The sequence below is a fragment of the Phoca vitulina genome, unplaced genomic scaffold (assembly GCF_004348235.1).
Source record: "Phoca vitulina isolate PV1807 unplaced genomic scaffold, GSC_HSeal_1.0 scaffold14, whole genome shotgun sequence".
Classification (NCBI taxonomy): Eukaryota; Metazoa; Chordata; class Mammalia; order Carnivora; family Phocidae; genus Phoca; species Phoca vitulina.
In genome coordinates, this window is record NW_022589717.1 from 24,215,890 (window position 1) to 24,230,527 (window position 14,638).

The following is a 14,638-nucleotide window of genomic DNA, read 5'->3' on the forward strand; positions in this document are numbered from 1 at the left end:
GGGGTGGTTGAAAAAATACCATTCCTTGTTTCCTTTCCTCTGGGGGTAATACTGGACTCCAACAAAGTTGTGAAGTAGAATGAGCATCCTTGGTACCTGTCCTGCCCTCTCCCACAGTCTTCCCATCTGGGCCTAAGTTAGCCCTTCTTTTATTCCTTTTCTCATCCCCTGTATTCCCAGGGGCATCATGGTATTCTTCCATTTGTAGAGTTTCACCTGGGCAAGCTCCTCTTCAAAGAAACAACTATCGGAGCTTTCCCCAATCTTTTCTCTTAGGGCCCTGGCTGACCACAGATAATCCAAGAAACTGCTTTGATTAATGAACTGGGACAATGGGATAGCCAGTCTAAGTGATTTTTCTGTAGATTAATAGGGGCCTTATTAATAAAATTTAGAGCACAAAAAATGACTAGAGTAGGAATTTCAAGGACAATTTAAAGGGTGCTGGAGGTAAGATGATATTTTCAGAAAGAATAGTCTTTCAGGGTCTCATACAACTTACTTGACAGGTCTTAGTTTTCTTGTCTGTGCTTAGATTGGCCCTGGTTACAAGCTGCTGATAAAGGGCTCACCTTGTACTCTCATAACAGAATGTATTTTACCTTATAAATATTTTGGGTCTGAAATGTCCCCTTTCAATCATCAACACAAGAAATGTATATTAATAATAGAACCCGCAGCCCGAACATCTCAGGAGAAATGAGCACATGAACAGAGTTTCCTTACACACTCGATTAATTTGATACCGATGAAACAAATCTGGTATGAGGATTTAACGGGAAGCTAACTCCAACTGCACTGCTGGAGATGGTGACATCTGCTGCCCTGACCTCTCTAGTTCAGGATGCAGGCCGTGACAGGAGAGGCGGTCCTACCTGGAAGTACCTTTGCCCACTTCACGACTTGGATCATCTGTTTGCCTGCTAAGCGGTTTAGAGTCGAGAGTAGGTTTTCGGCTGTGTCTGGTTTTGAGCTGTCGTAGCCTGCATACACAATCTCAGGCTCGATGTTTTCAAGGATCATGACAGGGGAAGGTGTGAGTGCTCGTGAGATTGTGGAGAGCTGAGGAACCAGCGCTGTGTTGACTGAGGGCTCTTTGGCGGGAGCGATGTACGTCGTCCCTTCCTCGGGGCTCTGGGGGGGCGGGGGCGGGGGCGGGGGTTGCTGCTGCTGTGACTGTTCCTCGTGAATACCTTTTAACTTGCCCAACTTCTTTGACTTTCGAGCTGTAAAACATTATAAACAATAAGGGTAAATTTAGTTTATGTTTGGGATACATTACATGAGGTAAGTTACAATTAAACACTGACTGAAACGGATTACTTTTCTTTGAAAGATGTCTTGCTATGCTAACAGAAACAGTCCCTTTTCAGTATTTTTCTAATACCAGGCACAGTCCTATTTCATATCAATTAACCAATTTAACGATTTTATGAGTAGGTACTATTAAGATTCTTATTTTATAATGAGGAAACAGACCAGAGGGTTAAGAAATCTGTCTACGATCACACAGCTAACACATGAGAGAGATGGGAGTTCAGAGGAAGGAAAAATTACTTCGTATGCTAATAAGTTACATACGCCTCAGTTAAATCTTACAGAAGCCAGTAACTCCTGGTATTATCCACCAACAAGTCACCAACAAGTGCCAGAATGGGTCTTATTATTCTAGTGCTGTCTCTGCTTCCTCAAATTAGCTCTCCCTGGCCCCTTTACTAGTTCTTCTTGGTGCTTCTCTACCACTTACTCTTCCTGTTCTGGTCCATGTGCAATTGCTGGCTTATGCACAGTTATTTGGTGTAAATGCTGCTAGCCCTACACCCCCAGCTATACTGTGAACCGCCGAAACACAAAGATTGGGTGTCCCTCCTTGTTTACAGCCCCTCTGGCACCTCGGTACATGCTATATCTGGAGACAGTGATTTGTAGATGTCCACTGAATTAATGGGAGAGCAATCAACCCCAAAGCAAGGCAACAAAAGGGAATAAATTAAATACCTAGATGATTTCAAATTAGAGAGCTAACTACTACACGTACAGGAATTAATGCCACACACAAGTTACACCAATACACACATATAAAATCTTTAAAAATCTGCCTCACTCTATTTTTTTAATATAAACAATTCACATATCATATAATCTAGAACTAAAAAAAATATAATAATACTATAATGGAATCCCACTTTAGATTTTTAGGAGAACATATTATGTACGAGTGACCTTATGTTCTGATTTGCCCAGAACAGTCCTGGTTTATGCTGGTTTTCCCAGCATGATTACCAGTAGCACTGTTTACTCTTAGAAGTGCCACATTTTGGACAATAAATATAATGTGGTCATTTTAATGAAAACCAAAGGGTCAGTATTAAGTTTAATAACAACTGTTTTTCTTTCTCATTTCCTTTAAGGGCCCTTAAAATAGACAATGAGAAATGAAAGACTGGGGAGGTGGAAGGGAGACTGGAAGGCAGATGGGAAGGCTGAGGGGTGGACAGCAGGTGCATGGGGTGGATGGAGAGACGGACAGATAACTGGGAAGATGGATGGATGACTGAATGGATAAAAAGGAAAGAAAGCTTAGAAATGCCAAACTGAACTTCGAGCTATGGTGATAACTTATCACCATATTTTGATGGTGATACTTTGATATATTTGCAAATGCAAGGTTTCCAATTTTACTGAAGACTTTATTTCAAAATTCTTGAAGGACCAGCCACCTACTACTTAGTTCTAAGATGTAAGGGATTTGTAGAATACAAATTTAATGTAGAGTAGAAATATGCCACACTAATTAACTTGATTTTAAAAAACAACCATTCATGATTACAATTGTGGCCATTAATATTTACCACATTCATCACAGAAACACTTACCAATTTAGATACAAGACAAGGCACTAGCCAACAACAGATCTCTTTGCCACACAACCATTAAATATTGGAACTGGGCTTAAAAGATATAATTCCTATCTTTAAGGAGTTTAAAATTAGCAGAACAATTTTAAAACAGTCATTTCAAAACATTTCATTTCTTTATAGAGTACCTCCTTCAATAAAAGATTTGTGGCAGAAAAATCTGATTTTTCGGAACTGTTTCAATGAAAAGCAAATGTATCATATTCACATATGCTAACAGGAAGCTGCGAACGAGTCCTGCCCAAGAGTGCCGAGCTTACAGTGGGGAACTCAGATGATTCTGAGGAATGGATGAGTGAGAGACCACCAAGAAAAGAAATCAGCCAGGTGCCTCGCCAATAGCCTACAGTGATTACTTGGGGAATCAGATACTTGGAACTGCCTGTGTCACATGAACTTTTCTCTAAGCCTCAACTGATTCATCTGAAAAATGGAGTTGATGAGGCTTCCCTCTCCTATCTCGTAGAGGGCTAACTGGGTAAGAAAAATAAAAACACACTGGAAATTATTACTAACGTCTGAAATAGTATTTCAATGGTACTTCCATTCTTTCCATAATTTTGAAAATATTTAAAATATTCCAGTTCATTAAAATGTCCTCATTCGTTGTAGGACTACATCTGATGATAACCATAATTTGATTGACTAGAAATAGCCAAGGGTTATATTTTCAACTTTTATTAAAAGCGATATTTGCTTGCAAATTAATTATAAAACTCCTATTTGTTTTAGGCCTTAGGTCTATAATGCTGTGTTTATTCTCCTGGCTGATTTAAGGTCAATGCCATGAAATATCACGAAGAAGAGAGCTTAACGCTTTCTCTAGCACTTATCCACAAGGCTATGTCCTGTAGCCTGTAACCTAGTGAGCAGATTATCAACATTCTGCTTAGTATTTCAGGTACATTTAACTTTACCCTGTGATTTTGTGGATGTATGTGGGACACACTTGACATCGAGTAATAAATACTCTGTAAAATAGCTCAGGGTAATATTTTCAGTGTGCAGATTCTGCAGCCACATGTATTCATCCAATATCTTTTCTAAAAGCATGGGGAGTTACATAATTAATTACACTTTTATTACTCAAAGTAGTCTTTCTAAAACGCTTGAAAATTTTATGCTGCTCTTCTAATACACGCTATATTCTAAAATGAAAGCTCCTAAAAGTTGGTAATAGTGTCTCATGTGTTCCTATAACATCCTTTCCATGATGCTTATGGGTACTCAATATATGTTGAATTTATTTCAAATTCAAATTTTAATAAACTTGAATAAATTATTATACTCTAGTAATGGAGTTATGCTATGCGGCTTCCCTTCTAATCCTTTTCTCTTTACCTAATTTGCGTCATTTTTATACTTTAAGATTAGCACAAGCTTCAAGTCCAAGTGTATAATTAAGATGTTTGCTAATTACACAGGAACATCTTTTGCCAAAGATCCTTAATAAGCATGTTTATCCAAAGCATCAGTGAACAAAAATTTGGGGTCTTAACACTGCCTACCAACCACCTTACTAAATTAACATGGAGTTAATGGGCATTGGGCTTGGGAACGCATGCTCCCAGGTGGCCAGAGCCACACTTTATTTCTTAAGTGCCAGCGACAGCTGTGGGTGGGTGTGTGCACATGCACGGGGGGGGGGGGGGGGGTGCATTAATGTGACTGCAAACATGTCCCAGTCCCACTTAAACCTAAAGGAGTTTCCCTTGTTCTACCTGGATGTTACAGTAACTAGTATGTGTTTACTGGCTGCCCTCAGCTGCCAAGTCCTTAATTACTAACAGCATCTTGGCAGCCACTTTTTCCTGGCACTGCTGGGAGACAGAACTCTATAGATTCTCCATGAATTGCTCCCCCAGGAGCTATGCAATGGGGAGGCCCTGCTTCTCATCCTGACCAATATGCAGAAGCAAGCAGGGAGCATCTGGCTGGACCTTCTAAAAAGTGTGAAAAATTCCCAGTGAGCTCTCACGATTTCACAAAGGCCTTAAACGTAGCATGGCAAGACTTCCTTTTTGGTTTACTCTCTGAGGCTGATAGGACCTGTAAGATACCTTTTTGACAAACTACTGGTTGGGTAGAATGATGGCTGGCTAGGAATTCTATCATTCTTGCATCTCATAGTAAAATGAGGGGGTAAACTAGGTTCTCATAGTACTTTCATCGTGATCTTTCTCAAGTATGTTCAGTTAAAGATATTTTAGTCCTAGAAATGGGTAATTAGGACAGCTTTTCTTCTTCTTCTTCTTCTTCTGGAGTTAGAATAAAGACTGGTATGGGATTTTTTTCAATCACAGTGTTTCACTGGAAAAATTTAAAGTGAGAATTCTGTCATTTTATTTAATTTAATTTTATTTTAAGATTTTATTTATTTGACAGAGAGAGACACAGCGAGAGAGGGAACACAAGCAGGAGGAGTGGGAGAGGGAGAAGCAGGCTTCCCGCAGAGCAGGGAGCCCGATGCAGGGGCTCAATCCCAGGACTCTGGGACCATGACCTGAGCCGAAGGCGGACGCTTAACCGACTGAGCCACCCAGGCGCCCCGAATTCTGTCATTTTGGAGATGCTCCATGCCATGTCTTGAAATTTAGGTCTCAGAAGTAAATATTAGAGAGGATATACTCAGGTTATATGTAAACATGTGTTTTCTGTTCACAGGGCAAATATAACTTCTGGATTGAACCCACAGGACAATAACAGCACCCACCTCATCATCCCTCTTTTAACAGACCATTTCTCCTGCCACCCTTGCCCTGCTCATGTTTTCCTCTCCTCCTCATCCTCTTTATTTGCATAACTGCTTTTTGCCTTTCTATTGCCAGAAATGGCATACTCAGAGAGCTGGGGGGAAAACCAAGTATTTCTGTGTTGTAAAACCAAAGCAAGGAATGTCATCTTTCTACAGGTTTAATTGGTTTCACAGCAAAACCTCTCCCATTGGTACTAACAGGAAAAAGAGCATCTATTGTTCACAAGACAATACACACCCCTGGAACTGGGGTAAGCATCCAGGGGCACCCTGCTTCATGAATGAATGAGTAGATTCTCAACTGATAATAAAAAAGTGGCATTTCAATTGTTTATAAATACTCCTTGAGTGGTTAAAGAACTTGAAAACAGGGTGTTTTAAAAAGTATCTCTAAACATTCTCACAGTAATGTACATAATTTAATAAATTAACAGGCATTATTGATGTTAGTAACACAGAAAATATGCCAAGGCAAACTCAAACCCAACTTCTGACCACTTTAAAAGACATTCCACACACACACACACACACAACACACACACATACACACACACACATAATGGTAACTGTATGAGGTGATGGATATAGTAGCTTGTGGTAATCATTACACAGGTTTATTTATATCACAGTACCACACAGTACATATTAAATACATGTAATCTTTTATTTGTTAATCATAACTTCAATAAACCTGGGGGAAAAGATGTTCCAAATTAGTGGATATCCATATATTATATTTTAATGTGTGTACAAATATCCATAGATATCTTCACATCTATAATAAATATAATTTTGTTGCTATTGGAGAACATGTTTCTTTACTACTTAGCCAATAACCAGTATCTACCCACTGTGTAGAAGGAGTCTTGGTTCTGGGAGCAGTGCAATGTTGAATTAACAGTATCGGAGTCTGGACAAGAGATGAGAATCTTGGGGAAGGAAGTTGGATCCATACATAAGAAAGTAATTAGGTTTGTAAAGCAGGCTATGATAAGTGTGGGATCAGTGGTACTGACAAAATACTTGGGAGAGTCAGACGATGGGAGGGAGAAGTTGTTTTATCTTTCTATTGGAGGTCACGTTTTCCTGTATCCCTCTGCATTAATTCCCACCATGCTCTGGTTTGCTTCTGGTGTGATTCAGGTTACAATGAAGACCCACGTGGGCCAGGCCACCTTCCTGTGTAGGGATCCACCCAAAGTTAAGCCCCACTGACTCCTCTAAGAGGAGAGTCCCTCACACCAGAAGCCAAATCTCATCAGAGAGACTCAAGGGAATCTGAGGCAGCCAGAATAGGGGGTCTACTAATTTTGCAGAGATAGTAACAAGGTTCTGGAAGATAACCCCGAATGACATATTCTGCTACTTTCCCTGCTGGAGACAGGAGGTCGGAAAGGTGCAACGCAAGCCTCTGCCTACAAGGTACTTCTGGGGCTAGACAGATGATTAATGATTGTTTTTATGGCATTTATATTTTCTGTAGGTATATAAATATTATTTTTTCCTCTTATATTTAGCAACATTTTTTCCCCTCCCTTTTTTCTTTTAATGCCAGTCAGACTCGGGAATGTGTGTACAAGGAGGCTGTGTGTGGAGAGGGTTCCATCTTGGGCCAGAGTTCTGAAGGTGATGCAGCAGGTCTTCCAGGTGTGGCCAGGCTGGGACTCCCTTAAACTAATTTCATTAGTGGGGAAATCGTGATAGTAAAGAGCTGCCATTCACCGAGAACCTGTTAAGTGCTAGGACGGTATCTTGTAAAATATCTCATTGAATCCTCAGAAGTGCCTTGTGAGGCCGGTACTGCTGTCCCCACCATCACACAGACGGTACGGTGGTTTGCACAGGGTCACAAGGCACTGACGGGGCTGTGGCAGAGGCGGTAGGCGCTGAGCTGTGGTAATGACAATGGAAAAACAGAAGAGAGAAGCCCCATTACGTGTGCAGGTGACATCAAATCAAGAAGTCAAAGGGGGGTGAAAAAGGGCCTGGCCCTCCAATGGCGTCTACGAGTTCAGCAGGGTTACCGTTAGGTGGCCTCTATTGAAGAGATTAGTCTTTTCAGTAGGAGGCATATTACGACCTGTACCAATACACAGGTATTCTGTCTCCTCATTCCCTGGGCAGAACGGTCAACTTTGGGGTACTTGGGGGCTGCTGCTGCTATAGCAGGTGTCCCAGGCTTTATGCTTTTGCTCAGGTGAGGGCACCTTCATTCTGATGGAAGGAGGTACCAAAAGATACAGAATTCAAACTGGCTGTATAAAAAATAGTATTCACTGGGGAGGAAGAACTCACTACTTCTGATAAAAAATAAAGGTCCTAAGCTCCGTTGTGACTGAGAGTTGAGTTCTTTGGACAAAGAGATCTTTGAAATCAGATGAACATTCTTGAAAGAAATACATATTATTTATCTGCTTTGTAAATTTCACATTCTTTAGGAATAACTATGCTATGCTCAAGATCGACAGATCTGTGGACGTAAAACAAAACACAAACAAATTAGCAAAAGGGAAAAAAAAGGAGAGGAAAACCTCCATCTAGCTTTATAATATACTTAAAATAAGAAAAACAGGGTCATGATAGCCATGGCTGCCAAGCAAAAGGCCCCTCCCTCAGTCAAAAAGTTAATTCTTTAACAGCTGCAAGAGTTGCCTTCTTGGCATATGTTTGAGCACAGAATTTATTACATGAAGCATGATCTCATTGGGTATGCAAGGTAAATAGTCTCATTAAGAATGTTTTATGAAGAAACATTACTGCTCTAACAAGGTCAAAGGGTGAGCAAGGTATGAGAAAGAGGGAGAAGGCAGTGACCTGGAAACAGACTACAGTGCCCAGCTTAATTTACTGTACCTTCCTGCACCCTCGCGTGATCCTCCTTTGGCTCAGGCCAAAAAGAACTGGTCAGATGCTAGGACACATGCTGGGCAGAAAACCCACAAAAAGGGCCCCAGGCATACCTCCTCAAACCAGAAAGCCAGCTAAGTGGGATCTACCTTAAGTAGTATTACACACACACACGCACACATGCACACACACATACATGTTTACTTATTTATATTTATAAATATATAAATAAGTTTACCCAATAGGTATATTAGGTTATTTACCCTAGGTTAATGGCATTTTTCTTTACATTTTCAGCAAAAAATTCTACAAATAAGCTCTAAGAGAACACTGAAAATATAATGCTTTAACATTTGTCTGCACATCACTTTTTAGGCATGTTTCAATTGTCCTGTTTTTCCCTCTTAGCATTTGCTCCTACTTCACTGCAATGGCTTCTTCATCTCGGTCCCTTTCATTGTACCCAGTGACCTTACAATTCGCAAGTATTCCAGAATTCTAATGCAATGAGGGAAGTTACCTAAATTCAATTTCAGATTTTTTTTAATGACTATTATTTGTGTACCGAAGAAAGAAAAACTATGGAGTGGGATGGAAAAATATGCAGACTAGGAGGATAGTTTTGTCTCCAAGACCAGTTTTCTTTAAAATATTTTAGCCTTAGCTCAATATTCTTTTTGTAAAATAATTACTTAGAGCCACATCATTATAGTTTTAATTATTTTTAAGGACTATTACTTAACAGCATATTTTATATAAAGTCATCTCAATTTTAATCAAATTATAAGTAGTGCTTTACATCACTTACATAAAAGTAAACTGACGAGGTTTTAGTTGAGACTACCAATGTTGAGATTATAACTGAACGATTAAAAATTATTAAAACTTCTTAGCAAGAAAAAAAATTGGTGAACTAGATAACCAAACACAGAATAATAATCTCATGAATTGATATAAACACGTATTTTTCACAATTGGCATAACAGAAAACATTCTGCATTTCTGAGCACTATCACTCTAGTATTTGAACATTTAAAAAATGCAAGACAAAGAAGCCAAGCAGAATTTTTAAAAATCTTCATATTAGAAGCTAACACTAATAGAAAAAAAGGATAAGTAAACATGTTAATGAGTTAACAGGATGCCATCAAGTTGGGGGGGAAATTAAATAGGCCTGAGGAAAGAGAAAACAAATGTCAATGTTTGTAGCTTTCATGCATTTTAAATAAATATTACTCTACATTTTATTCCACTGACATTATCAGAATAAGTCTAAATTAAGAATTAATAGTAGCCAATGCTGCATGTACTTGAAAAAAAAATTATTTTTCTAGGCTGGGATCTCTTCAGGATACAGGCTGAATTGGTCTGGAAACTCCCAGATAAAGCGGAGCCAAACCAAATGGCCTTTTTTGAATAAGTGATTCTCTTGCATTTGCTTCTCGTGTTTTCATTCCAGCTTTCCTCTGCACACAGGGTTAGCGCTAAAACATTTTGAGGCACTCTGATGATGTCTTGTGTTGGCAGGTCTCAGGTCACTGCTGAGGAGGAGCCTTCTCAGCTGCCTGGTGGTGAGCAGAGCCATGCCAGGGTGGGGGCGGACACACATGCCTGACCTCTCAGCTCTGTTTAGAAGACGAACAGCTATTTTTTTCATCTGGTATTCTGCCACAGTGTAAATTCCAGAGCTTTGGTGGCTCTCTCACAAGCTAATTCAGCACAGCAGGCAGGACAAAAGCATCTTTAAAAGAATATGCTTTCCATTTAAGTTTCAAATTTAAAGTCATCTCAATTTTATATCATTTAGCCACATTTGAAAAAAAAAAAAGGTCCAAGAAAGAATTTAAGAAAGTTTTTTTTTCCCCCTGGGGCAAAAAAGGTGGTGGACAAGACCCGTGGGCAGAAAGAACTCAAGAAAATTCTTTAAAGATTTTATTTATTTATTTGACAGAGAGAGAGACAGAGAGAGAGGGAACACAAGCAGGGGGAGTGGGAGAGGGAGAAGCAGGCTTCCCGCAGAGCAGGGAGCCCGATGCAGGGCTCGATCCCAGGACCCTGGGATCATGACCTGAGCCAAAGGCAGACGCTTAACGACTGAGCCACTGAGGCGCCCCAAGAAAATTCTTAATAAATATGATGCTAACCCATAAAAAGAAACTTTTAGGAGAAGTAAATGTTAAATCCCTTTTTATATTCTGTGATTCCTTATAAACTATTTTTCCTTCACATAGGAGATTGAACCATAGATTTAGATGAAAACAAGCCAACCCTTCTCCATCAAAGCTGGAAAATGGACTGCCCTGAGGAGGTCTTCTGGAAACCCTTTAAGTAGTTCAGGAAGGATAACTGGGCCATTCTGAAAGTTTTTCTTTCATGCTGTAATTCAGATTTATGTCACTGTTAGTAATTTTTTAAAGTAATGTCACATTTACAATAAGGAGATTAAACAAAAACAGTTATGGTTTCTTCTCACAAATTGCCTGCCATTTTCCCATTAGTATTCTGCTTATATTCCAAAGATAGGTTTCCCTTCGTTTAAAACATAGTCTGCTAGCATGTTGTGATTTTTTAACACCCCTCTATGTAGCTCTGAAGAATTGATGGTGCCTTTGATGAAAAATTGTACTGATGGCTTTGCAGGTGTTAGAACGAGCCTCTTCTAGTGTCACGGGGTGGCGCACGGCTGTCAACCCCAGAGCAGAGGTCTTGGCTAGGAGTCAGTTCTTCATTGCTGATTTGGGTTGGGGCCAATTTTGTGCTATGATTTTCACATGGACAATGTCGTTCCACGTCACATACCATGTAAAACACCATTTTTAGTGCCCATAATAATTTTTAACTTCCATAATTGAATGGGGGATGATACAAGCCTATAACCTTCCCATTAGAGAATTTGTAATCTTTCATGGTAATTTCTTTGGGCCCAGAGTTAGGATTCGAAATTCTTTTTTAGATTCAACTATTCTACCTTTACAGATATGATCATAGAGAATAAAGATCATGAGACATGCCCAACATAATGATATACTCTATATTCATTTGTTTCAATTCTGTATTCTAATGCTTAGAACTTATGGAAGCACACAGTAGATGTTAAATAAGTGCTTACTGAACAAAGAGGAAAAAGTGCAAATAAATGAATGAATGCTTTGCTGACATTCTATAACCAGCTGCATTTCTTAATGTGATGACTACAGTCACCATTCTCTAATAAAGTGCTGCGGGAAACAGAGAGTATGTTTTGTTAGGTTTCACCCCAAACCCCAATGAGCTAGGCCAGTCTAACCAGAAAACAGCTCCAAGCCTCAACCCAGCCTTTGTATGATCACAAAGGCAGGTCAGGTGTCCTCCAAGAAGCAGGGAGCCAACTATTATAGTAGAGGGCAGGCAGCCCTGCAACTTCTAACCTTGAGAGAGTCCAATGAGAGACGAAAAAGGGAAAGGCCAAAAATAATTTTTTTTAACTCTTTAACCTCAAAGAAGAACCTATTCTATCTAGAGATAGAATCCAGGAAAGAGGTCCTCTACATCCCTATTCTTAGGGCCCAGTTAGTATCTCTGAGTTAGACACAGCAGCATGGGTTCCTTTTTGTGGGTGCAATGACGGGAAATGATTCTGCCCTTAACACTGACCCATCCTTGGGGAAGGGGTAGGGATGCAGGGAAACGCTGTGATCTTCCCCTGCCCCAAATGACCCTCACTAATTCAACATCTGATATCCAAATTGTGGGCACTCTAACAGAATCATAGCCTTCTAGAACTAGAAGGGACATCACAAAACAGTCAGTTTAATCCCCTCATTTTTAAATCAGAGGAAATAAAGTTCCAGAAAGATGAATTCATTGAGATTCCAGCTGGTTAAGGTGACATAGACACTCTGTCTCATCATTTCAAGTTCAGTGGCCTGTTAGTGTCAGCATCAGAATTTTTATAGAGGAGGGGCTTAGAGAAACCCATGAAAACACATTTGCTCAGTGAAACATTTATCTATATTTATTTATAGGAGGTTGGAAAGCATTTGATGAAAATTATGAGGGAGAAGCTAAAGACCTCTCCCCAGGCCATCTGATAACTACTTTAATATCTGCTAATTGGTATGAACACGAAGCCATCCAAATAGAATTCTGGCTTTCTTAAAATAGTTTCTTCAGGATTATCATGAGAAAGTGATCAAAGTTGGATAACAAAGTTACTCATGACTCTTGGTGGCAAGCTGGTTAGACCAACATCGTTTGCATGACTGTAAGTTTCTTATCTGTGTAGAAGGACATCTGTTTTGGTAACAACATCCCAGAGGAGATGCCTTATTAATGACCCAGTAATTGCCATGTATCATTCTAATGATAAATTTCAAGACACAGAACAACTGCTGTAGACCTATCAAAGCCCTGTGATTTGTACTCAGCCGTCATAATACAGAGAATGCCAGACAAGAGTTGAAGCCCCTGAAGGCAGGTACCTGCATGAACATGCAGTTTTCCTGAGTGCCAGGCAGCATTTGGAGAAACAGGTCTTATGTACCTAAAACTGCCCTCACCTTTATGCCTCCACGGAATAAGTACATGGCTTAAACTACCATCTCCAGGGAGTTAATTTTTTGTAACATTCATTTCACATGCATCAGTTTGGCTAAGGAATCACTTACGTGGATTATTTCCAATATTTTCAGCTGTTACAGTCCATGCTTTTTTTTTTTTTTTTTTTGACGTGGTTCATACATTTAAAAAAGTTTTTAATCTTGTATTTTCAGGGAACCGCTCTCAACCAGTGAGAAGACATATGGTATATTACAAAAAAAGTAGGGAAAAGAGACCAGAAATTTTGGGAAGAAACTCTATAAGCTATATTATCCAGCTACTTGGATGACTTGTTCATAAATACATTTTATTTCCCAAAGTATAAATAATTATTAAAAGCCATGTATATTTTAAAGGCTTAATAAAAGTAACAACGTAATTGAGAAGTTCAACTAATAAAGGATCTAAACAAATGATCTGAAAACAAAGATTACCCTACCACTCTAACTGTGGTCAATGCATGGTCTTCCTTAGGATCACCTGGGGCTTTTCAAGATGCAGAACCTTGAGCCACCCAGATCTACAGGTCAGAATATCTACAAGTGGGGGCTGACAGTCTTCATTTTTTAGGAACTCCCACGTGATTTTTTTCCTGCATTTTGAAATTGACAACCACCAACCTAAAGGTTCTGAGTGAGATTACAGAAAGGAGGAGAAACAGAGAGGACCCAGGAAAAGGTTCTAAAAGAAAGACAGGAAGGAAGGGAAGGAGCGAGACACAGAAATAAAAACACGGTCTATACAAGGGTTTCTCAATCTTATCACTATTGACATTTTAGGCCAGATAATTCTTTGTTGTTGGGTTCTGTCCTGTGCAATGTAGACTATTTAGCAGCATCCCTGGCCCTCTACTCCCTAAATGCCAGTAGCATCCTCCCACTCCAAGTTGTGACAACCAAAAATATTTCCAGACTTTGCCTAATATTCCCCTGGGGATATAACTGACCCGATTGAGAACCACTAGTTTACACTATGGAAGTTGATAAAAACAGGAACAGTAAGCTAGAAAGATAATTAAATTCTTAGACTATATTAAAAAAAATCAAACAAGAACTGAAATAAGCAGCATACTAATTTATTATGCTCCTAAAGTTAGTTTCCTTGATCGAAGAAGTCATAAACTGGAAAGTGAGCTAAGTAAAATTTAAAAAACTTCATTTTCATCTTTCAGAATTTGGCATATTTCACAAGAAATTTTAAAATTCTGATATCTCAAAAAGAAATCTTAAATTCTGGCAAGATTTGCCTATTTTCCCCCATGGTAACAAATGCCTGGACCTGAGAGCTGGCTACTCCCTTCAGACGGAGCACTGAAGGTTTTCCCTTGTGCTCCATAGATAGTTGAATTCTATACAAAATTCCCTGTATGCATCGCTAGTGTTGTAAAAGATTAGGACCTATTCATATACTTAAAATTCACATTTAGACTTCTAGAAATCCAAATCTTATTATCTGTTCTACAGTGCAAACATAATTTGCCAGCAACATGGGCACACACACCCAGCACACTAGAGAAGTTCCCGCAGCTTGTGTAATCACA

At 39.4% G+C, this 14,638-nt stretch overlaps 1 protein-coding gene across 3 annotated transcripts in view; it reads right to left on the bottom strand.

Annotated features, from left to right (window-relative positions):
* Positions 1-14,638, bottom strand: part of NR3C2 (nuclear receptor subfamily 3 group C member 2) — a 327,865-nt gene that overhangs the window by 68,802 nt on the left and 244,425 nt on the right. For all 3 annotated transcript variants that reach the window (XM_032412962.1, XM_032412961.1, XM_032412960.1), the window contains exon 5: positions 876-1,226. In XM_032412962.1, the coding sequence (XP_032268853.1) occupies positions 876-1,226 (351 nt within the window). The remainder of the gene's footprint in view (positions 1-875; positions 1,227-14,638) is intronic.